Genomic DNA, 25,870 nt, shown 5'->3' with positions numbered 1-25,870 from the left:
AGGTCAATGGTCAAAGTTCTGCTGACATGAACATTCCCGAAAATGTGTCTGAATCTCTAAGTTTTCCAATCTAGCTGTCCGATAAATTCAGATGGAATGGCTTGTCCTGCACTTTGTAAAAACCCAGAGTACATTGAGGGAATGCTGGAAAAAGCTCTTGGATCCTTTCTAAACATAGCAAATGTGAATACAAAGAGGACTCGGAACACAACATAGGTGAAGTGAACTGGCAAAATAGTTGAGTCCTCAATCAAAGGCGAGGGCAGTGTGAATACAAAGAGAACAGAGTTATTTTCCTTATTTTTTACCCGGAGTTCATGTTAAAAAAGGACTGTGTGAAAATACCCTTCGTGGGAAGAAAAAAAATATGAAAAAAAAGTTAGATTTCTCATTTGGACCACTCAAAAACAGACAGAATAATAAAATAGTCAATATTTTGCTGAAAGTAGGCTAGACTTCACACTCTCAGGGATACTTTTGGTTGGATAGCATGCGGTCGAATATAATGTTAAGAACAAAAAAGACATAGGCTTGTAGTGTGGCTCCCCTTTAGAGCTGCACTATATGCATTTGCAAATAGCAATTCAGCCGAATAGTATTAGGCCTAATTGATGCTAATTCTGAGTGCCGTGGTCACCAGTATCTAGCCTACTCAAATACATTCTTACACTGGATAGGCCTATCTGCATTCCAGTCAAGTGCACTCAATCATAACAGTCACAAGTTAATGTATAGAAAGACCTACATGATTAGTTCTTGCAGAACACGCCCATCATAACATAGACCCAAACTCCTTAAACACAGCCCATGGTTGGCTTTAAAATCAAACACTAGACATAGGCTACATGAATATTGATGAAAGCCATTTTCCAAGTCAATTCATATTTTTCAAGCATGAAATTGCTATTTAAGTGCTCATTTGCCAAACTAATTCTGTGTTGACTAACTGCCGAACTTGTGCCCACTTCATGCAGTCACTCAAACAGTGACAAACATGGCTAGAAAAAGAGATGACCAGTGATGAAGGTTTATCGCAGTCGCTAAGAACATAACCATAAAGACACATTGCTCACATTACTACCTTTTGATCCTACATCTCCTAACCAACATCCATTGAGTTGGTACAAGACTTCAATCTTCACTATGGCTGGTAATGGGTCAAATACATTAGGGAAAAAGTATACATTTAGGCCTAGCTGTAATAGAAAGAAGGCAATGCTCATAAACAAAGATCATCCTCCCTCATCTTACACTGCAACGACCACTGACACACACCTACCTAGCTTTCTCACCTCGTGTCGGAAGGCAGAGGTATTCATCTGTCGTGGGCATACACGTAGGTGCTTTCAGAAGTGTGTTTTGAGTGGGGAAAGATCAAGGTCTAACAGGAGGTCCTGAGATAATGTAAAAGATGTGTTGGCCACATCATGATTGCCGATGGGGGGGGAAAAAAAGGGAGATTGACAAGAAAGCTCTGCTTGTAGAGGACCTGAATGCTGGAATACATTGCATGCTGCAATTCTTTAGACCGTTTTAGTCTTCTTCCTTTGTTCTGCCTCCTTGTAAGGCAAATGAGAAATAAACTAGAAAGTGAAAACTATTAAAACCCATTGTAATAGGGTAATAATAATCTGAATAAATGAGTTGCAAATAAAATCTGGACACACACAAGATAATATATATGGAGGATAGGTTTATGGGAAGCTCCCAGAAAAATTGGAAGAAAGGCTCATTATTCCAACTGAATCAATGCTCCCCCACAGAAACAATGTCTACGGTGGACTTCAACTCAAAATGTATTGTATGTTTTTAAAAGGTTCTTCCAGGCTTTCTGTGTCCTCACATCCAGACATGTGTAGTAGAGCAGTGTGGTCCTCTGATAGATAACGTCAAGTAAAGAGTATAATTGAACCCTTGGTTGCAAATCCAAGGTCACTCTCCAACCCCAAGTTATGAGAGGACTGAGTGTGGTTCTTGAAGGTAATATGGGAGTCTCAAATCCAGAGTAAGCTGCTGATCATGTGAATCAAGTTGGTTGATAATTCAAGCTCAAGTGAATTGACTTCAGATGTGCAAGGTGGCCTTGTGAGCCCTAGCCCCACATGCCTGCTTGACATGATCCTGTGTCACTCTTGTCCCAGAGGTTGCCGATGACAATCAAGCCGGTGTACCCAGGTGCTTCTCCCTCAATCTCAGCTCAATTCCAGTCCCCAACCCTTGCCCATAGCCCTTTTCTCAAGAGTCTTAGCAGAACTGAAGGGACCAGACAGATCTCCTAATCTGCAACCTAGATCTTCAATAGCTCCATATTACTTTCACCTGTCCAGGACCTGTCAGGTCTGTGCAAATCATGTGAGAAGGGGCTAAGGGTTTAGAGAAAGGGGGACAAGAGCAGAAGGAATCCGGGCTGGAGCTGCCCATCACAGGCAGGTGGGTGTGGTGGAGAGAAGGCCCTGGTTCCTGCATGCTAGACTAACTCAAAGCAATGCCAGGAATTTCATTCCCATGAACCCCAGCCAGTGTGGGCCTGCACAGCACCATATGCAAATAGTAGGGATGTGCATCTTTCCCATACAGGAATGATACGTTTTAGTTTGAAACGATTCAGTTCAATTGGAGAATGAATCAATGCAATTCAGTTCAATGCGATACACTAACATTTGTTGTATAAAACACATTCATTTTCCATTCTAAATTCAAATCTGCTGATGGAACTCATAAGCGGGGCCTCCCTGAGCTGGATCTGTCTGAGTTGATTTATGTGTGTGTGTGTGTGTGTGTGTGTGTGTGTGTGGATGCATGTGTGTGTGTGTGTGTGTGTGTGTGTGTGTGTGTAAAGGATGCATGTCTATGGTGTACTATGTAGGCACCTGAGCTGAGCTGAGCAATAAGGGAGACTAGGCATCTACAACCCCATTACCACTATCAGATCTGAGGGGTGGGGCAATGGAGCCTGTTTCCCCCCCCCTTCTAAAATTGCCACCACCCACTAATTAACTTGTCATTTTAGCAAACTAAGTGTTTGAGCTAGTAGTATATCAATATTTATCATTTACAAATTAGCTATGACAGCCAATGAATATATAGCAATACTTTGGATTTCACCCCATCTCAAAATCTAATGGTTTTGACAATTTTGAAGTTTCTACATAGTGACATTTTCTTCCCCTCTTGCTTCGAGTGGGCCTCGCAAAAATGATTGCCGTCCTCGTTATGAAATTATCAAACGTTACCATTTTTATATATAAAATGACCATACAGATTGTTTAAAGCAAAACTACAAAAACTATTGTTGATGGTAAACCTCAACAATCAAAATAAAATCAATTTTATGCCCGGTTCGGCAAGTATATCCAGATGAGAGCTGTCTCCGGTAGCTTACTTTTCCCAATTTTCAACTAGAGGTCGACCGATAATGATTTGTCAATGCAGATACCGATTATTGGAGGACCAAAAAAAGCCAATACCGATTAATCGGAGAGATATATATATATAAAATAATGACAATTACAACAATACTGAATGAACACCTATTTTAAGTTAATATAATACATAATCAATTTAGTCTCAAATAAATAATGAAACATGTTCAATTTGTGATCACTGTTCAATTTCAAAAACAAAGTGTTGGAGAAGTAAAAGTGCAATATGTGCCATGTAAAAAAGCTAACATTTAAGTTCCTTGCTCAGAACATGAGAACATATGAAAGCTGGTGGTTCCTTTTAAAACCTGTTGATCCTACCCCCTACTTTTTCGAACATTCTGTTAAAAATCGCGCAACATTTCGGCGTCCTGCTACTCATGCCAGGAATATAGTATATGCATATGATTAGTATGTGTGGATAGAAAACACTCTCACGTTTCTAAAACTGGTTAAATCACCGCTGTGACTATAACAGAGTGTCTGTTTCATCGAAAAGCGCAAGAAAAACTGATCACTGAAAACTGAAAAAAATATCCATGCGCCACTTGCATGTATTGTTCAAGGGGCACGAAATTAAATAGGGCCGAGATTGCAAGTCCTACAGCTTCCACACGATGTCACCACTCTTGTCAATTGCCTTCTCGTTGTTTCTTGGTCAAACGAGGAAGAGAGACCACTTTCCATCCGGTCTCCGACAGGACGTTATGGAAGAGAGATTTTGGAAGATGTTGAAGACGTGGAGCTATTGAATACATATCGCCTCGTGATCAATTTGATAGATTATTAATGTTTACTAATACCTAAAGTTTGATTACAAAAGTATTTCGAAGTGTTTTGTGAAAGTTAATCGTCGACTTTTTTAATTTAAAAAAACGACGTAGCGTTTTGAAACGGCCTTTTTTTCTGAATCACACAGTTTCCATAGATGGATATTTTGGGTATATATGGACCGATTTAATCGGAAAAAAAGACCCAATAGTGATGTTTATGGGACATATAGGAGTGCCAACAAAGAAGCTCGTCCAAGGTAATGAAAGTTTTATATTTTTTCATAAACAGCGCTGTGCTTCAAACATTGCGAAGAGCTGCTGGCAAATGCAGGAAAGTTTGAATGAATGCTTACGAGCCTGCTGCTACCTACCACTGCTCAGTCAGACTGCTCTATCAAATCATAGACTGAATTATAATAAACACACAGAAATACGAGCCTTAGGGGATTAATATGGCCAAATCTGGAACCTATCATTTTGAAAACAACACGTTTATTCGACCGACCTCTATTTTCAAACGTGCATAGATAACAATTACCCAGCAAACACATAGGTTGTTACTGAACTAATAAAGCATAATATTACGCAAGCCATTTTACAATTTGAATGCTGAAGGTACTGAGCAGATGTGCAATATCAGGAACAGGCTGCCTACCCCACGTTGGTCAGCGCCCAAAGCTGAGCAGTCGCAATTTGTCTAGGCTACTGGTGTTGTCTGGGGTTGTTCGGCATGCAAAATGACTTGTAGATCAATGACTTAACAGTTACACACAGTTCCAGACTGAAGGAGAGGACACATCAGTTGTCAAAAGATTCGATACTTTCAGAAGGTAGAAATAATGTAATACGACTCCCAAAAAATTGTGAACGGGTGATTCGTAAAGTTTAAAATCGATTTTCTGACTGATGCAAGCTACATTTGGATCGGTTTTGGGTCCGCAGACCAATGCGGATGTTAAACATTTGAATCGGGGACCGATGCGTATCGGTGAATCACTACATCCCTAGCAAACAGACTAGGAGAACAAAAGAAAGAGGAAAATGGGGGACACTGTTTATGGAAAATTGTCTGTGCTTGAAAATTGTGATTATTGCAGATGCTAAAGTGATTCATTTGATTGATTATCGTCAAAGAGTAGAGGCACAAGATGCAGCATGTGTGGATGTAAATGCAATTGTAATGTGAAAAGTCTATGTAAGTACATATGGCTGAGTTGGTGTGACATTTTCCATCTCCAATTTAAGATTATGTCCATTGATATTTAGCAGGGCTAGGAGAATATTCGGGAATATTCTACAGACTACAGCTGGCTTTTTGAAAAACCTGACCACAACTTTGCCCACAAAATGAAGAAATTACTCTGCACATTAAGTACAAAAATTCCAACAGAACTTGAAAGACTTTGCAAACTCACTCCATTGGAAAAGTGTGGGGAGGCTAAAATGAGGGCTTTCTCTTGACAAAGCCTCTCATGGCAGGGCTGACAAACGTGGCATTTTGGCTTTGGCAAAGCTGGCCAAAATGTCTTGAGCAGTGAACCAAGGAGGAAATATACATTTTAAAAAATGGCATGACAAAACAATCCCGATTTCATTCCACAGCAGAAACCTGAACAATGCTCATCCACTGAAGCGCATGCAGGATTTCGAATCCTCTCAGTTCCCTGTGTCAGCACGTTCCAGACAAATGTAACAATTTTTTTAAAGCCGAGAGGCCAATGGCTAAATCAATAAGGTTAACAGACGGTGTGTCCACATTGAACGGCTCAATGCGGAAAAGCTGGTCTGGCCATGGGGCTCTTTTGAAGTCTTCCATAACCTCTCCTAGACTTGTTGACACAGCTTGAGCGGGGAAAGCAACACTTGAGGGATCCGAGGGGCGTGATTTGGTGGAGAAGAAAGGGGGTAAAAGCTTGTCGCAAAAAAAATCCTTAATGCAACCCACTGGGGCTATAACCTCCCCTCCGTTGTCTCTTACTCCCGCTCTCTGCGAGGGCTGACTTGCTTTGACCTCATGCATTGGGCTACATTCCTGCCATGCCTGTGGCGTTACATTGCAATGGCATCATGGCACTTTAGCATTTGCCGGCCCTTGCCAGTCTACACACAACAGGAATGCAGAGGCCATCCCCCCTCGTTGGGATGCCACATGTGCCCGTCGTCCAACAGTGGGAACTCGAGCAAAGACTTGAACTGTTTCTCTGCAGCATTCCTCCACAGTTCATTCAATCTCCCACATAAGACCAACTTCTCAACATAATGAACAGTGTACTGTTTCTGCAGCGTTAGCTAAAAGATTAACCGAGGCATGTCAAAGGTCATTTCCAGATTCATATCAAATGGTACACTGTAGCATTCCATCATTCAGTCCTAGCTGGTCCATTAGGATGTTTTTTCAGTAGGCTAGAATTCAGTTTCAGAATTATTAACCTACTGTTTCAGTACTGTTCTGATTCTCCCAGTTCTTATCATTCTCTTCTCCTGATCACTACCTCTGGCCCAATATGACACATAGTGGGGCTTACGCTGGGCCTACCCCTTCACGTCAAACTCCCATTGTAAATTGGGCTGCTTATCTTGACCACTACCATTATATAGGCCTAATACTTTTAAGGCCTAAAATCGGTCAGTCTGGAGTGGTTTTAGCTAAGCACTTTACAGTGCAAAACAACTTGGGCTTGGCCGAGGCTGTCGTGAACTAAATATACGCTAGTCATAAACAATACTCATCTTGAGAAAGCACTGGGGTGAAAAAAAAAAGAAGGAAAGAACATTTTTTACAATTTGCTCAACTGTCATTGTAACACATCACTTGAGAGCTGTGCAGTGAAGTTCACTGACTCGGCATTCCCCTGCTTGCAGCATCTTGCTGAAAAACCCCACCCTGATCACCTCACGCCAGTTATAGGCCTCTATTTGCCAACACACGCAAACTAGAGAGGCTCTAGTCAGTGTTCACTCTGTGTAGACCAAGGTAACATGTGTGGTGTGTCACTAAAATTTGCCCACATCAGACATGTTATTTCAAACCATCCTGATATGCGTTTGTTTGATCAATAACATCAATTTCACTCAGCAGCGAGTCGGTAAATCGCCCAAAACATGGCCAGCACCTTTATGAGACTAGATGAGGGTGTCCCAAAATATCGAGACAGTCAGAATCTACTTGAAAAAAGTTGCTGCATCAATCTTGATGGGCTGTGACCCAAGTATGTAATGTTTCAAAACCTCATTTCTCTTTAAAAATACATGTGGAAGCAGGCAAGCAGAGTATCACAACAACAATATAAAAAGACACTTATGACTACTCTAGCATTTATCATGATGATTACTACTACAATATACAGGGTTGCTGCTAGCAAGCCGTTTATTTATTCTGTCTGAAATTGAGGGCCCAGTTTGAACGTTGCTATGGACCCCTTAGCTTAGGAAAAAGTGATGCCGTTTTGCCGAGGGGGGACAACGTTCTGTGAGTGTGACAGCGTCCTCCCCCACAGAAGCTGCCAGTGCCACCACACTCAAACTGACACCGTGGGCAAGATGTGACGCTGAGATAGCAGATACAAATAAAAGGAGACATGTGTAGGAATGGTGTAATGCATAGGGAACTAGGTGACGTTCGAGTTTAGGTGTGGGAATCAAACACAAAAAAGTTAAGTCAAACATAGGGCTGTGTGTGTGTCTGTCACATAGAAGCATCGAGTCCCCACGGGTGCACCCCAATAATGAGCGGGGGGCAGCTAACAACTATTAGCACACACAAGCATTTCGCTACACCCGCAATAACATCTGCTAAATATGTGTATGCAGCCAATAAAATGTGATTTGACCAACCAAACCATGTGTCACGGGCAACATGGTGTATTTTGACATGGCATTATCAACTGTGTGTTGCAAAAAAAATCAATTCCTACAAGACAACACCGTTTGAGTTAGCTAATTAACGTTAGCTGACTAGCTAATAATAGCTACGTTGCTTGTAATGCATACCCTCGCCGTCTAGTTAGTTCGCTTGGCACCTGCCAACGTCCTAGCCTACCTTGTTCAGGGAGGGTACCAACAGCCCCCGCCATTTCGGTGCGTTCTCCTCGCTGAAAAAGTCGTACTGAACCTGGGCCGCTTGCATAGCTTCAGCTGTTCGTCGTCGTGCGCTATCTTGCAGCCAGCGAGCGATGTGTGTTCACGGCCACTCTTCACATCAATACAGTATGTAGCATGGCCCGTGGTTGGAACTGAGAGGTGCAATATTCTGTGCGGCCCGCTGCCTCAGAATATCCACCCAATGAGCATTCCTCTACCAAAACAGTTAACAATGCGACCATCGCATCGGCAGTGTACAGATGTTGATCGCTGCTAGCTAGCCGTCTGCAGCTGCCGAAGCAAGGAGCTATCGTTAACTAGCAGGCTTGCTCTTTCGGGCTCCGAGTTTTAAAAAAAGCCAAAATTCACGAAACCAAATATATTTCAAACGCTAACTAGCAAGCTTGCGTTGCGTTGTCAAATTGAAATTATTCCAAGTTCTGAGCTGACGCTGATGGCAACAAACGAACGTTAGCCTTGCTAATATAGCACGCTAGTTTACAGCCGAGCTGGTGATGTTTACTAGCCATAGCCGATCGATCCGAATCGGAAGATGGTTGGCAGTAGTGATCAACGATCTGTGGACAGTGGCGTAGCTGGCTAGCTAGTATCCAATTTAGGGATTAATGTGTCACTTCACGTTTCGGGAACTGCGATACTGTTCGTCCTTTTCGGCTAGTTGAACCATTCCCTATATTTTTGGGGGGAAAAACCTCTTCGGTGCATAATCACCCATTTTCACCGAATCTTCGACAGGGTGTATATTGATAAACGTGTTATCCTCCACGAATTTATCATTTCCAAAATATGTCTCCAGACTATTTAGCTTTTTGTTAAGTTATCGAGAAAACCAAGATTCCACGCACAGGCTGGCTTTAATGACCAGTTAGGCTTTGGTCAAAATAATTTCTTTGGACGATTGTTATGACTGGTCGGTTGCAGTTGTTGGTAGAAGAATTGCACAGGCGCAATGGATAGCTAATGACGTACTTCGGGTTTGTTTTCGATAATCATCGCGCCTGCCCAAGATCTGGATCTAATCTGGCTAAACCGAGAGCAATAATTGTTTAAACGATAGAATGAAAAAGATCGCTTGATGAGGAGGATCACTTGAAACCATTGCATACTCACGGGGCCCTAAACACTCACTGTCACTCCAACACACACACACACACTCCCATCATTTTCTCACTCACATAATATGCACATACATTTCTACTGACTCTACACACCCACTCACATACAAGCTGCTACAACTCTGTTTATTTTATATCCTGTCGCCTAGTCACATTACCCCTATACAGATCTACCCCCATCACTCCAGTATACCTGCACATGTAAATATGGTATTGGAACTAACATTTAAAATAATTCCTGTATATAGTACCGTATGTTTACTTAATTACTTTGTGTATTTCTTATTCTTATTTCTCGTGTGCTTTCCCCCCCCTGTAAACCAGTTATGGATTATTGCATTTTTGGGTTGAGTTTGTAAGAAAGGCATTTCACTGTATTTGTGAAATTTGAAACATGCCAACGATGCATGTGAACAAGTGCTAGATTAACTCACGCGGTGAAGTCTCAGACTTGACTAACAGAGCCCAGAGAAAACATCATGGAAACCATTTATCTTTTTGTAGACTTCCCAAAGACACCTCCACTAACTGTGTGGAGCAGTTAATGGTATATAAAGTATACCCAATGTTCAAAATACACATCTACATCTTGGCAGAAATTATTCCTGTAGGTTTAATAGGCTTAAAAATATACAGTTGGATTCGGAATTTTTACATACACCTTAGCCAAATACATTTAAACTCAGTTTTTCACAAATTCTGACATTTAATCCTTGTAAAAATTCCCTGTCTTAGGTCAGTTAGGATCACCACTTTATTTTAAGAATGTGAAATGTCTGAATAACAGGAGAGAATGATTTCAGCTTTTATTTATTTCATCACATTCCCAGTGGGTCAGAAGTTTACGTACACTCAATTAGTATTTGGTAGCGTTGCCTTTAAATGGTCCAATTGACTCAAATTATGTCAATTAGACAGTCGTGAAGAGGGCATGACAAAGCCTATTCCCCCTCAGGTAACTAAAAATATTTGGCATGGGTCCTGAGATCCTCAAAAGGTTCTACAGCTGCAACATCGAGAGCATGGTTGCATCACTGCCTCGTACCGCAATTGCTCTGCCTCTGACCTCAAGGCACTACAGAGGGTAGTGCGTACGGCCCAGTACATCACTGGTGCTAAGCTGCCTGCCATCCAGGACCTCTACACCAGATGGTGTCAGAGGAAGGCCCTAAAAATGGTCAAAGACCCCAGCCATAGACTGTTCTCTCTACTACCGCATGGCAAGCGGTACCGGAGTGCCAAGTCTAGGACAAAAATGCTTCTCAACAGCTTTTACCCCCAAGCCATAAGACGAACTAAACTGACAGGTAATCAAATGGCTACCCGGACTATTTGCATTGTGAGGCCCCCCCCCTCTTTTTACGGTGCTGCTACTCTCTGTTTACCATATATGCATAGTCACTATAACTATACACTCATGTACATACTACCTCAATTGGGCCGAACAACCCCTGTTCCCGCACGTTGGCTAACTGGGCTATCTGCATTGTGTCCCGCCACCCACCAACCCCTCTTTTACGCTACTGCTACTCTCTGTTCATCATATATGCATAGTCACTTTAACCATATCTACATGTACATACTACCTCAATCAGCCTGACTAACCGGTGTCTGTATGTAGCCTCGCTACTTTTATAGCCTCACTGTATATAGCCTGTCTTTTTACTTTTTAAAACATTTCTTTACCTACATATTGTTCAACTAATACATTTTTTGCACTCTTGGTTAGAGCCTGTAAAGTAAGCATTTCACTGTAAGGTCTACACCTGTTGTATTCGGCACACGTGACAAATAAACTTTGATTTGATCAGAAGCTTCTAAAGCCATGACAACATTTTCTGGAATTTTCCAAGCTGTTTAAAAGGCACAGTCAACTAAGTGTATGTAAACTTCTGACCCACTGGAATTGTGATCCAGTGAATTATAAGTTAAACAAGTTTAAAATAACACATTTATAACACATTATTTTATTGTCAGACATAAGACTGTAAAACAGCAAATCAGCTCCAAGGGATTTTAATTTTGGAAATCTGTTACAAAGTATTCACACACATAATAGAGAGATACACAGTAACAGTATGTGATTGTATACAAATGTAAGCAAGGTTTGACATGATTATGTTTTAGTCAAATATTATATCTGTTTGGGCTTCTTGTGGTCAATTTGCAGGTTACAAATTCTTTGTAATTATGTTCCGGCCCCCTGACCATCCGCTCATGAAAAGAAATCGTCTCGAGGCTGAATCTACTGTAGTTGATGATACTTGCTAAACAGATTTAGCCTCAATCTAAAAATGGATTTCTCACCTGTCTGATCCTAGGAGTCGGAATATCCTGGTGTTGTCGGAAATTTCCTGTGTAATCTGGTGGGAATATGGACAAGATCCAATAGTCAAGTCATCGCAGTCACTATCATAGTCATCATATATTTTGAGCCAGCAGCACACCACTCTGCATACCACTGCTGGCTTGCTTCTGAAGCTAAGCAGGTTTGGTCCTGGTCAGTCCCTTGATGGGAGACCAGATGCTGCTGGAAGTGGTGTTGGAGGGCAAGTAGGAGGCACTCTTTCCTCTGGTCTAAAAAATATCCCAATGCCCCACTGCAGTGATTGGGGACACTGCCCTGTGTAGGGTGCTGTCTTTCGGATGGGCCGTTAAACGGGTGTCCTGACTCTCTGAGGTCATTAAAGATCCCATGGCACTTATCGTAAGAGTAGGGGTGTTAACCCCGGTGTCCTGACTAAATTCCCAATCTGGCCCTCAAACCATCACTGTCACCTAATAATCCCCAGTTTACAATTGGCTCATTCATCCCCCTCCTCTCCCTTGTAACTATTCCCCAGGTCGTTGCTGTAAATGAGAACGTGTTCTCAGTCAACTTACCTGGTAAAATAACAAATAAATTAAAGAAACATTACAACAATAAACAGTTCAACTGTATATTGGTTATATACAGTTATTGCGTCCGCCGGGGCATTGACACAACTTGCCTCATTAGATTTGAAACTCCGTCCTTGCATGCCATGTCTCCAGAAAGCCAGAACACTGTCTTGAAGGCACTGTGGAAAATATTCATGTTTAATATACCATATGAAAAATTCAATTTTACCAAAATGTCATTTATCATAACATGACTGTGATACTATGCTCTCCTCTCCATTCTATAGCTGTTGATACATGTGTGTGTGTGTGTGTGTTTTAGCTAATCTCTAGCAAAGGGGTCAAGGGCGATTACCTATCGACTCAATCTGGAAATTAAACGTCAGCTCAGCTGAAAGCTTTCTACTGGACTTCAGCCTCCCCTGCAGATTCACAATCTTAATGGATCCTGAGGGGGAAAATAACATATGGAAGTTAAACAATGATGCTATTACAAGAGACTGAAGACATCCAGGCACAAAATGGCTGCCGTCCATCCAGGCGGGGTGCAACACATTGGTGGCTATTGAGGTGAGTTTCCCCCATGTCATTTAAAGGACAGCTCAGTGATAAAACATTATACACTGTTAATATATTGTCATAGTGTTATTAGCAATGCATACAATTAATGTACAATGCATGTATAATCTATATAGATAATATTACAATACAAATCAGATTTTTGGATAGTCAAGACATGCTGCTAGACTCACGATCCAGGCAGACAAGAATGGTGTCTCTTTCCAGTTGAGTCACATGGCTAACACAGGTCTGTGAGTGTCTAGGAGGAGATTAAACATAAAAACCTCAACTAACCATTACATCTGTTGCTTTATTAACGTCAAACATTTTACATTATGAATGTGCACAATGATATAGGACTATATTTTCTCTATAATTGTTAACTTTTGAAAAGTTAACCATTTCCAGTAAGGTCAATGTGTAGAATGTGAACGTCAGTCTCCAGTGTGTGCTACGATAAAAAAGAAAAATAATAATGGGGATTAAAAAAATGATATTTAATGTTTATTTAATTTTAATGATGTTCCATATTAAAGGAGCACTAAAATCTAGAGTTGTGTCAAGTCTATGTCAATGAGGAGTCAAGGTCAGTCTTTGAATGAGACCTTACCGGACTCTTTGAGCCCAGGGGCAAACGGTGTTGGGGTCCAGCGTCTCAAAGCGTACCACCTGGTTGAGCTCCGTGCCCTTGCTGACGCCCATACAGATGAGGGGGTACTGGTGCTCGGGCACCACAAGCATCTCAAAAACCTCCATCGGTGAGGGCAGGGGAAAGTCAATGTTCTTAGGAGGAGAGGGTTAGCGTTAGCATTAGGCTTGTCAATGTTAGGAAGACAGGGTTAGCATTATCATTATGCTACATGGTCTAGACTCTAGCATGTTATCATGCTAATCTCAAAATCATTATTCTTGGGAGGAGGAGAGTTAGCATTAGGCATGTAGACGGGGTTGGCTTACAATCAAAGTATTATTGACAACATGTACGATATATATAGAACAAAACATAAATAAAAGGGTAAGCATTAGCTCATCGGTTACAAAGCACGGGTAGCTTAGTCTATGTTGGTGGGTTAGCACAAACACTTCCAGTGTCAGCGGGCAGGGGGAAGTCAGTGTTTTTAGGAAGAGGGAAGTGTGTTTCCATTAGCATGTAGGCTACAAAGTAAAGGGATGTCTCTTAGCATATCTCAAACACCTCCATTTGACAGGGCAGTTAGGGGAAAGTTGTGGATTGTTATTAGTCAATTCTTCCCCGGAAGCTCTTAGCATAGCTAGTGTCAATGCTTTTTTGTTTTTGGTTGAAACCTCAATGGCCAAACTCTTATATGGCTATGACATGGGTTGTCAGCACTCCTCAAAGGTTTGGGGAGAGTGAGCCTGGCAAACTGATGGAGATGGCTAAAAAATGCACAGACATAAAAATTCTTACCTTGATGAGCATGAACTTCTGCATGGGCTCCACCCATTCCGACATGACCACACTGGATTGGAAGGCTCCACACAAGTACTTGTGGCCCGTGTAAGGATTTCTCACTAAGGGGGAATAGTTGGTAGTCAGCAGGGGTTGTCAATCATACTAAGCTGGCACCACAATAATGTATTTCAAAGACCTTTCTACTATTGGTACCCAGTTGAAGAGGTTGTTGTCCTAATTGGTTATAAGGGGAATGGAGAACTATTGTGTTTATTACATGTAGTGAAGCGATGCATCTACTCTCAATCTTGTAGCAAGATTATGTAGCAACTTGTTGGAAAGTAGTGGGTCTGACGTAGACAGAGATGAAAACCGAGGGGGGAGAGCGAGAGAGAAAAATAATGTCCATGACTACTCACCCACACAGCACGTCTGACATCCCTTGGTGTCGGGAATCTTGTTGGAGATGGAAAATTTCCTAAAAACCACAATAACAAAGTCTCAAAAGTAGGACTCTACCCACAGAAAACTCCTACACGCAGAGGCATCGCCATCTTCTTACCTTGGAATGATTTTGTCTGGGAGCCGGTGGGTGGGGATGGCCATTGGCAGCTTCTGCATCTGTCGAGCGTGCTCATACAGACCCGCCAGATTGTGACAGTAGAGCTGCGAGGCTTTTCCTGCCAAAAAACACAACGAACACACCTTTTGAATGCTTTGAAGGCAATTATAATATCTTTAATTTTCACGCAAAACGTGCATCATCTAACTGCTTGTATATCTGGAGCAAGTATCGACAAGTAGAATTTACATTTACAAGTGCATATTTCATGATAAAATTAGACTAATGCTCTTGATGACAGATTGTTGCTTATGATTTATGTTTTTAATGTCTGTCACAGTCATTGTGTGCGGCCAAAGGTACATTTAAATGATGTGTCTGGAAAATCTATTCTATTCTGGAAACTACAAACAAATAACGTAAAACTTTGTGTGCACTACAGTTATTTGTTGAGATATATTAGCAATGTGTGGGAATACAGGTTTCTATGATGAATCCTTACCAGATATGGAGAGCAGACTATTACTCATGACATAAAGCCACGTACATCTCCGGGGAAAGAGCTAGGAAATAAAATAAAAATGTATCTGTTTTTAATAGTTCTGTAGGTGGTCAAATGAAATCATAATCCGTGTCTCATTGACCAGTTCTGGATAAAACCTCAAATCCTTGTGGATAAATCCTTGTGGATCAAACCTCAAATCCTTGTGGATAAAACCTTGTGGATCAAACCTCAAATCCTTGTGGATCAAACCTCAAATCCTTGTAGATAAAACCTCAAATCCTTGTGGATCAGACCTCAAATCCGTATGGATAAAACCTTGTGGATCAAACCTCAAATCCTTGTGGATAAATCCTTGTGGATCAAACCTCAAATCCTTGTGGATAAAACCTTGTGGATCAAACCTCAAATCCTTGTGGATCAAACCTCAAATCCTTGTGGATCAAACCTCAAATCCTTGTGGATCAAACCTTGTGGATCAAACCTCAAATCCTTGTGGATCAAACCTCAAATCCTTGTGGATAAAACCTTGTGGATCAAACCTCAAATCCTTGTGGATCAGACCTCAAATCCGTATGGATAAAACCTTGTGGATCAAACCTCAAATCCTTGGGGATCAAACCTCAAATCCTTGTGGATAAAACCTTGTGGATCAAACCTCAAATCCTTTACTTACGTCACAAAGAAGCAAGCACTCAAATTGAACTATCATTTGATGTGACAGAGAATATTTCAATCTTCACATAAATACATAGATTATGTTTAATACATTACACTGTAAAAACATTGGAAGCAGTTAGAACAATTGAAATTTACTGACAAAAAGATCATTCAAATGAAATAATGAGACACTGACCTGTTCCATGGAGGAGTCATGCAGTTCGTTGAGATTTAGAGTGTAAATGCCCTCTTCAGCACCGAATAGCAGGTATTGGTCTAAAACAGAGAATTAAACAATCATTAAGTATTATAACAGAGAGAGAGACAGGTAAACTTGGACAATACACACATTGCTTAGGACTCTGCCTAAGAAGGAAACTAATAGTAGCACATGCAAACTGCAAATAAGACATAGGGTAAGACAAAGACGAAAGTCAAGTTAGCTTAGACTCCTGTTCTAGGTTTCTCCAAGCCTTTCTCGAACAAGAATACAGTGGGACACCTGGTAGCGCGAGACTGAAAATAAAGTAATCCAATCAATTGCAGATAAAGGTAAACCGCACAGCGGGTTTGGTCAAAATATTAACCGTGCTCCGTCTGTCAGACCCTGCACACCCCACACCCTTGCAGACATTGTCATTGAACATTGACACAAATCCACATGATCTGTCCTTAAAATACAGCATAAATACAGTTTCCTGTTATCTGCAATTGATGGAATCAGGGTACACGGCAGTTAGACAGAAATGAATTGGCACGAGGCCCACCTCTCGTGTCGGGGTTGATCCATGACGCCGCACAGTGGATCTTTAGAGGGCAGCCATTGAAGACTTTGGAGAAACAGGCTCCCATCTGTGCAGCGAAAACAGAATGTAGATGTTTAGTTATAATTGATCAATGTAGAGCACCTGGAAAAACCCTTTATAAATTCAGTCCAATATAATAAATAGATTTTAAAACAAAGTTATGGCAGGATCTCTAGCTCGAGGGTTGCGGTAATTACAAATGTGTTATGAACTCAACACTACTACTTTTAGGTTGCTAATGAATTAATTACAATTCACATAAATTATTTAGATAATGAATGTGTAATCAACACATTTGTGCTTTTGTTTCTGTATCTTAGTGCTCATTTGCTTTTTCCTAGTACAGAGTTATAGTTTTCTACTTGACAATGCGTGTGTGTGTGTAAGAGCAGGTAAGGGGTGTTAAGACGTACGTGGACTTTTGGCGTGGGGGGAAGGCCATTACTGATTGGTTTCCGAGGAAACAGGAAATGACATCATCATACCAAGGTCAGTGTAGAATAATTAACAATCATAGTTAAAATATACTGCAATATTATTAAATATGAAAATAATATGTGGATCTTATAGAGTTCTATTGAGCTGTGCGTTAACAATGGCATCACTCTGTCTATCAGTGCTGTAATATCTTGGGAAAAACACGGTAGCACTTTAAGTGAACTATAAGTGATCTTTAAATCATGAGTCGTTGCTTATTAACGAGTAACTAATGAGGTAAACATATAACAAATGCTCTTTGTTCAGAGCTCTGGGTGCAAATAAAAATCCACTTCTAAGAAGAATGAGAAGATTTATGTTTAGTCATAATGCAAAACCGCATAATTATCTATTTTGCAATGACAATTTAAGTCTTATCATGGCTGTTAGGACATGTTAATGAATTAATCACCATTTACATTAATTATTCACCAAATAAATTACTTTCAGGTAACACGTAGTAAAGTTAGTATGTAAAAATGTGAAAAGGTCAGAAACATTTTAAATAACACTTTCTATGAACCAGCGCTGTGCAATGCATTATGAATAGATTATGCAATAACGCATGATGTACATAATGAACACCTCATTATAGATATTAATTAATTAATGACAGCCATGACCGGTTATCAATATAATGCACTTTACTACCTATATGTTTAACACATAATGCTTACAGGAAGTCTTATAATGCACTATGGATTTGACAGAATCCACTTCAAGTGCATTATATACAGAAAATTCACCAAAAGTGTCGCCACCAATTTTTACGCACAGCTTCTGACCAAGGCTAAATGACTATGATGTTACCGGAATCTCTTTCCTGTCCTTCCTCGTGGTGACACAAGGTGGCATAGTAGACTGCTTCTCGGCAACACCAGCATCCCCGCTCACTTCTGATGGGCTGAACCCATTGCCTGTTAGGAGGGAACTTAATTATTGATTCATTTTGAAATATTACATTATTTAAATTATTCCCCAATAGCCACAATCTGAATGGTGCTGTGGAAAGTGAAAAGTGAAAAGGAAGCAAGAGAGTATGTGGCTCTGTGGGAACTGAGCAATTACAACAATTGTGCTGAAACAAGACACTGATAAGATCACCACAGTGACTAAACTAAGATTTGTCTCAATAGTCTAAAGTGGCGTCCACTCCTCGTCTCTTGTCCTTCACCTTGACATATCTGAAAACAACAGGACAGGAGAATGCAATAGGATGGAATAGCCCTGGTACTAGTCCAGTTCTTTCATGTCAAATGCAGATGAAGGAAAGCTCATGATGGGAGGAAAACTATTGAGATGCACACGTGAGGGACAGTCAGCTTCGTTTGAAAGTTGGCCCCTGCCACCAGACTGCTCGAAGTGGACAGGATGTGGAAACTGGGGAAGTTTGTGTGAGTGTATTGGAGGGTGACTCATGTGGCAGAGAGGGTGTGTGACATTATCGCATGCCAACACCAGACACACCACTGCTCCTAATTAAACTGACAGGCTATAAATACTAGCTGGCAACCACAGGGTCCACTTTGGAAAAGCTGACTGGCTAAGACAGGGAGGAGGTGGGGCGGAGCCTCTTGAGGATGTTGGCAGGGTTGGAAGGAGGAAGGAGAGATCCCTGAAAACAGTGGTAGCTTTTATCTCAGCATCATCACACTTATTGTCTAAGTGGTCCAGGTTTGGTATTGTGATGAATTGAAGTGACTGGCTGATTCATTCATTCGACTCACTCACCCACCGACCCGACCCATTCATTCATTCAAAGGGACCACAGCTTTGGTCCTCCAATTAAGTGCAGGGGAGATAAGAAAACCCACATTAATGCATTTCTGACAGAATTGTCTACATCTCCCAGAATGCACCCATTCAGTTTGTGAGCATGCCTTTAAACCATGTTACCTACCTAAGCTAACCTGCTTGTGCGGGGGGAGTCTGGGGGGCGGCGGCCTGGGTGGCACATGGGTGGCAGAGCGGGCGGGGCTCTCGGTGGCTGGACAACGCTTGATGGTCCCCCCGTGGTCATCATGGTCACCAGGGGAGCCATGGTGTGCAGGGGAGTTGGCAACATCCTGTGGAATGGGAATGGGCTAAGAGCAAAATACAAAACAAAGAGATAGGATATCAGGGTTCTGGTAAATTCCCATTTAATGAAGTCAACTGAATTGAAACAAATTACATTTGTAAAATAAAATCATACGTTGAAATTGATTTGACCCCCAACGCTACAGGATCGGCATCAAAGCACACACGTCAACATGTAAACATCATCATTAGATGTAGTCACACCAAGAAATATCTCAAATATTATGCTCTATTGCACACAATAGGGCTATAGGAAATATAAACAAATGTTGTGCTATGTTCACTTTAAAGTGGTGCCACAAAAGGATTCCTGTGTGTGTACACTGCAGTAAATAGATCATCTTGCAGGTTTATATGTGAGAAAACACTACGCTCTCAGTCTCAAAATATGGACAATGAGTAATTTGAAGAATACATACCTTGACGTTGGGAGGCGGTGGTGGAGGCTCTTTGGGCCGCATTGTGGAGCCCTTGGCACTAAGAGAGAGATAGGGTATAACTATTAGAACAACCTATTGTACTAATAGTTATACCTTTATTTGTGTATCACATACAGTGTACAAAACATTAAGAAGACCTTCCTAATATTGAGTTGCACCCCCTTCCCGTTGCCCTCAGAACAGCCTCAATTCGTCAGGGCATGGACTCTACAAGGCAACAAAACCATTCCACAAAGATGCTGGCACATGTTGACTCCAATGCATCCCACAGGAGTCAAGTTGGTTAGATGTCCTTTGGGTGGTGGACCATTCTTGATACACACGGGAAACTGTTGTATCAAACCAGTGGGCCTGTCACCTGCTACAATACCCTGTTCAAAGGCACTTAAATATTTTTGTCTTGTCCATTCACCCTCTGAATGGTACACATAAACAATACATGTCTCAACTGTCTCAAGGCTTCAAAATCTTTTTTTAACCTGCCTCCTCCCCTTCATCTACACGGATTGAAGTTTATTTAACAAGTTACATCAATAAGGGATCATAGCTTTCACCTGGATTCAGTCTGTCATGGAAAGAGCAGGTGTTCATACACTCAGTGTATATCCTGGGTCACGTTCATTAGGCACTATTTGGCATTATAAGGCATCAAATGGAAGAAAACATAGTAAATAAAAAGACGGACTACCTGGACTTGTCCAATAAGAAACGCTTAATGAACATGAACCTGGCCCCTGGTAGAGTAGCAAGTTCCTATAATTTGCATAACAAAAAATGTATAGATACAATTTATAGATGAAATGTTAAGAGGACAGTTAAGTTGAAAGGAGAAAGAGGTTGAAGACAGTAGGACTTACTGTTGCATTTCATCATCATGGTCACCACAATCATCATCATCATCTAAATGAGTCTCGTGTCCCCTAAGGGAGAAGAGGGATGTACATTTCAATTCAATACCACTTTATTAATGCCTTTATAGTTGCCCCTCTGGGAATAATACAATACAATTATTTGTAGTGGTATTGAACTGAAGAGGTACAGTGGTAGAGGCATTTCTCAATCGTGGCTCAGAATCAGCTGAGGACTCCCTTCTAAGGGCTTATGAGAGATGAGGAAAGATCCACCTCATAACAACAATCCTTTTGAACAGAATTTCAGCATTGGGGATGCATACTCTTCTCCTGTCCAATGTAGAAAAATAGTTAGTAGGTACCTCGTGTCCAAAACATTTCAACAGTGAAATGTGATAATATGCACCATTATTCATTGTGAGGTCTACCTTAAGGCGTCCGCATGCTTCCCAACCGTAACCAATCGGAAGAGTTTGTGCATATAATGTGTTTGGACTTCGGTGAGGGTTTTTTCGGGGACACATTTTTTTTTCTTGAGGCAAACTGAAGTTGGTAGCCGAAGTCTTACGTCCCTTCATCAGTGATTGTTCAACAGTAGGGGTTCCTCAGTAAAGTCTGTTGTCATTCAACGAGCGGTGACTCGTTTTCATGCAATTATTTTGGTTGAGAAATACTGCACCAAACACCTTAGTTTGGATGTATTGCACAACTAAGATCTCCTCGGCAAAATGAATGATATTTCTTGCGTTATTTTGGATTCATTCGGACTACTTTGAGGAAGCGTATACTGACTATGGCGTCTCAAAATGAACAAACTTTCCGCTTTCATCTTATTTTTCAAGCAAAGGTCTTTTGAGGGAGTATGCGAGCACACTCGTGCTGTTCGCCTAGCCGACTGAAGCATGCTGACGTCTTTAGTAGTGAACCGGCCAACATTTTGAGTGCCATTTCATCAACAAAGATAAAAGTAGAGAAGGCACCCGAAACAGTCAATGCCTTATTTTGAACAGTGTCTAGCTATCCATTTGTGTTGTCTTACCAAACGTCACGTGTGGCAAGACAACGAACATTGGAGTTGGCTATATACAGCATAAACTGATCTAGCACTTGCTCGTCACTTGTGTATTGGAAATCAGTGTGCATGCATCTTTCCTGCATGAGGTGTATTTTTTTTTTTACCCTAACGCTGAGAATGAATGGATGCTAGCAGCACACCACGCTAGCCGCAACGAGACAAAGATTACAATAAAGAATAGTGGACATTCCGCCGGCTTTCAGTCCCTCTGCGCTATAACTGGGCATACGGCTTTAACACCTCAGCAAGGGTGAGAAATCACCCCGGTCTCCGCGGACGTGGTTCTAAAGCAAGTTAGCCGTCCATTTCACTCGGACAAGCACAGAGGCAGGAGGTTAGGTCACATTAAATATTGAGTAGTGCAAGAGAGAGGTGGGGGGAGGAAGAGCGAAGCTGAAGATGAGAAAAATATGAGGGGAAAGGGATGAGAATAAAATAGTCCAGAAAGAGAAGACCGATAAGATTAACTTTTATTTATCCAGGGAAGTCACATTTATTTTTCCAATTGAGCCCTGTCCTATATAGAGAGATAGAAATGAGAAGACAAGATAGGAAAGAAAGAGTTTCAGTGAGAAAGAGAGACAGAAAGAAGGGGGAGTAAAAACGAGAAAAATGGGGAAGGAAAGACATAGCTGGGCCTACCTCTGGTTTAGCTCCTCCTCCACCGATTTCAGAAGACTCCTGTTGCGAGAAAATGACAGGAGATAATTAGAGATAAAACAGAAAATGAGATGCTGTTTACATTTGAACACAAAGGGTACTTGGCAGGGGTGGTTGGGGATGAGGGAGACGATTTACGAAAACACGGTTTTACAAAAAAGGCTTATTGACTGTAAAGATGGCGCTAGATTGATGTTGATCGTTCAAAGGTAGATTTTGTGTCCGTTTTTTGGAAGATGCTGTGAAAGTACCCAACCACCTTCGCTTTCTTGTCTAAAAATATTAGTGGAGCCATGTTCCTTTTTGTAAAATAACTTTGCCGCCTGTTTCTCCAATCTCGATTCTCCGTGTTTTGGTTGTAAATTATTTAGTGCATACCGGGGTCGTGCGCTGAGGGCAGTTCCAACAAACAAATTGCAGAGTGATTGTGTCGGAGAAAAAAAAGGCTATTTATGTTTTATGAATTAGCACTCTGCAAAACCTCTCGATAGGTAGGAAGAATGTTGGCTGAACATTAAAAAACAAACACAGACAAATATCAAAGCTGAAAGGGGTTCCTGCTAGTGAACAAAAACCTCTCAAACACACTATGCTCAGCAGTGAGCTACTCAATTTACTATTGGTGGTTCCAATGGCTCAATTAAGTCATGATGCTTGCAATACAATAGTTTGTGGGTTTGATTCCTGCATGGGCCACATACAGTTAACCTATACCCAGTGTACTGTAAGTTGCTTTGACAGGGTCTGCTAAAATGTATGCATCAAAATGATATCATATTAGTAGTACTGTATAAGAGTGAATGCTACATTGCGTTGTGTAGAAAGTGCTAGCTGCAAAGGTTGTGGCTACACTAAATGGTCCCTCCAAAAAAAATCTGTGGTAATTTAAACACAATACAACCACACACGTGGATACAGTGCAATGGCATTAAAATCATGGAGGATGAGTTTAAAAATGTATTTTCATTGGGGTCCTCTTGAAAATACTTTAAAACCAAAATATACAACATGAAAACAAAATACATCATCAATAGGGAAGAAAGAGCAAACGGAATAAAATAGATGACCAAGTAACGTTCATTGATACAATTATACTTTCTTTTAGCCTGTCGCTTTAAAACATTTAGCTCATAAACCATTTCTTAAAGGGATAGTTCACCAAATTACAAAATGACACATTGGTTTCCTTACCCTGTAAGCAGTCTATGGACAAGGTATGACAGCAATGCATGATATGGTTTTGTGGGACAAATCCTAATCAAGTCATGGGACCGATATTAGCATTTTTCGTGCATCATTTTCAAATCCAAAAGTATCTAAAATGGATTGTGAAGCTTAACAAAGTCACTTATAGATGTTTTGAATATGATGTGCGAAAAATGCTAATATCGGTCCCATAACTTGAATGGGATTTGTGCCACAAATGCACTTGGAACAGTCCCAGGGAAACTAAACCAAAGCATAGATTGTTGTCATAAACCAATATGTTATTTGGTCATTTGGGTGAACTATCCCTTTAAGGTTTATCATAAAACTCCCTTGCGTAGGGATGGATTTTATATGGTTTGGTACACCATTCCATTCCTCTGCACCAGTGTTAAAATAGCTTTTTCCAGCCATGCTCCTATCGTGCAGCGGTCTGATATTGGTAACACTGGCTCTGGTGTGATGGCTACGAGAGTCTCTAATTAAATTAAAATAACCAGACAGGTAACTCCGGGGGCAAGGTCATGTATAACTTTTAAAATTAACAGTTTGATCTGCACCACCCGGAGATCAACTGGAAGTCAGTTCAGTTCCCTGAATTTATTAGGACAAATGTGCATTCTAGGGCTGAGCTTGAGTATAATTCTCATCAGTTGGTTTTGGGCCATTTGAAGTTTGTCTTTCAGATTTATTTTATGCCACTGGACCATGAGATACAATCATAGTCATAGTGGCACTGGATCAGAGATGTTGCCAGGGTCTGCATAGTAGGCTACTGTTTAAGAGAGGATGCTAGTATGTTGCTTTGTGTGGAGAGCGCTAGCTACACATGTTGTGGCTAAGCTAAATGACCATAATCATTATTACTAGTACTGTATAAGAGCAGAGGGAGCATGCCACATTGCTAGGCTATGTGTGGAAAGCGCAAGCTTCACATGTTATGGCTAAGTCAATTACCAACAAATATACTGTATACTAGTACTGTAGAAAGGATTCTACATTGCTATGTGTGGAAAGCGCGAGCGACACAGGTAGCGCCGAAGCTAAATTACCATATTATATTATTACTAGTCCTGTATAAGACAGGATGGTATGTTGTTAGTGTGGAAGGCGCTAGCTTAACAGGTTGTGGCTAAGCTAAATAACCAAATTATCATATTATTACTAATAATGTATATAAGGGTGCTGCATTGCTTTGTGTGAAAAGCTCAAACTTCACAGATTGTGACAAGGCCCATCGGTTAGTGTAACTGGGAGCGACACCTCTCGCCTGTCTCACTCGTGTGTCATTCCACCTGTCTCGACGCCCCACCGGCCTTGTCAAATCTACATCTTCCCCTATTATCCCTCTCTCCTTCATTCATGGCTGTCTCTACAAATAAACAATAAAATATGAACAGAGAGTGGAAAAGTTTTGAAAAAGAGTCTACACATATTCAAGATGCCCATTAAGATTCAGTGCAATGCAACCAGAGTTGGGTTCAAATACTATTTGAAATCATTTCAAATACTTTATTTGGGCTTGATTTGCCTTGCCTAGTGGCAAAGGTACACTCCAGATAAGGTGAAGAAAACACAAAGTATTTGAAAAATGTAAAATAGTATAATCGAATCCAGGTCTGAATGCAACTTGCCTAGTCACCATATCCTTACACATGCAGTGCTGTAAAAAAAAGTTGTCTTGCAGCATGAAATTCTCCTGTAGAATTCTCTGTGTTAGGTTGGAGTCATTGGAGCTAAAGGTGGTACAACCGGTTATTGAGAGTGTAAGGGGGCAATTATTTTTCACATGGGGTCATTGGGTGTTGCATAACTTTGTTTATGACATAAGTAGGGTGCCATAAGTATATTGTGCAGTAAAGTAGTGCACTATAGGGAATAGGGTGCCATTTGGGGGGGACACACACAAGGTGTCAGCCGTGCACCCAATGTACACAGAATCTCAGAGGGTGAATTTAAGAAACGGTTTAGCTACCATCTTTAGTATCTACGTTATGACAGTGAATAATGGCAATATATATGTACAACTACAACATATATGTACAACTAAATATATGCGCAAGATGTGTGCATAATTGTATCTTTAGATTAGATAAAAGCATCAGCTAAATTCCATATTACAATATGATAATTCCAAAACGCCATCTCAGGGCACATTTCTGCTGTATGGCCTAATGGGAAACACTTAATAAATCCTTTAAAAAGGGATGTTATCACAACACATACATGCAGAGGATGTGGGGAGGATGTGAGGAGGTTGTGTGGCTAAGCAGAGGCCTGTTTTAC

The 25,870-nt window shown here is 41.0% G+C and overlaps 2 protein-coding genes across 6 annotated transcripts in view; both read right to left on the bottom strand.

Moving 5' to 3' along the window:
- Positions 1-11,934, bottom strand: part of LOC112230419 (son of sevenless homolog 1) — a 75,570-nt gene extending 63,636 nt beyond the window's left edge. For 4 of the 5 annotated variants that reach the window (XM_042310769.1, XM_042310770.1, XM_042310772.1 and 1 more), the window contains exon 1: positions 8,235-9,248. In XM_042310769.1, the coding sequence (XP_042166703.1) occupies positions 8,235-8,321 (87 nt within the window). In that variant the 5' untranslated portion in view covers positions 8,322-9,248. Of the gene's footprint in view, positions 1-8,234; positions 9,249-11,718 lie in introns of those variants that run through there. The other variant, XM_042310774.1, reaches the window with a different exon arrangement.
- The window catches only part of LOC112230420 (mitogen-activated protein kinase kinase kinase kinase 3-like), a 41,338-nt gene continuing 26,749 nt past the window's right edge, over positions 11,282-25,870 (bottom strand). Inside the window, exons 2-17 of the mRNA XM_024396727.2 lie at positions 22,361-22,399; positions 20,650-20,712; positions 19,772-19,829; positions 19,174-19,357; positions 18,084-18,190; positions 16,758-16,842; positions 16,187-16,266; positions 15,331-15,391; positions 14,829-14,946; positions 14,686-14,744; positions 14,282-14,385; positions 13,463-13,635; positions 13,044-13,111; positions 12,647-12,739; positions 12,402-12,470; positions 11,282-11,774 (exon numbers count right to left, since the gene is read on the bottom strand). Of these exons, the coding sequence (XP_024252495.1) occupies positions 12,406-12,470; positions 12,647-12,739; positions 13,044-13,111; positions 13,463-13,635; positions 14,282-14,385; positions 14,686-14,744; positions 14,829-14,946; positions 15,331-15,391; positions 16,187-16,266; positions 16,758-16,842; positions 18,084-18,190; positions 19,174-19,357; positions 19,772-19,829; positions 20,650-20,657 (1,263 nt within the window). The 5' untranslated portion in view covers positions 20,658-20,712; positions 22,361-22,399 and the 3' untranslated portion in view covers positions 11,282-11,774; positions 12,402-12,405. The remainder of the gene's footprint in view (positions 11,775-12,401; positions 12,471-12,646; positions 12,740-13,043; positions 13,112-13,462; positions 13,636-14,281; positions 14,386-14,685; positions 14,745-14,828; positions 14,947-15,330; positions 15,392-16,186; positions 16,267-16,757; positions 16,843-18,083; positions 18,191-19,173; positions 19,358-19,771; positions 19,830-20,649; positions 20,713-22,360; positions 22,400-25,870) is intronic.

This window comes from Oncorhynchus tshawytscha, linkage group LG32, assembly GCF_018296145.1.
Source record: "Oncorhynchus tshawytscha isolate Ot180627B linkage group LG32, Otsh_v2.0, whole genome shotgun sequence".
Classification (NCBI taxonomy): domain Eukaryota; kingdom Metazoa; phylum Chordata; class Actinopteri; order Salmoniformes; family Salmonidae; genus Oncorhynchus; species Oncorhynchus tshawytscha.
Note: the sequence above shows the minus strand (reverse complement) of the source record. Positions and strands in the feature narration are given on the sequence as shown.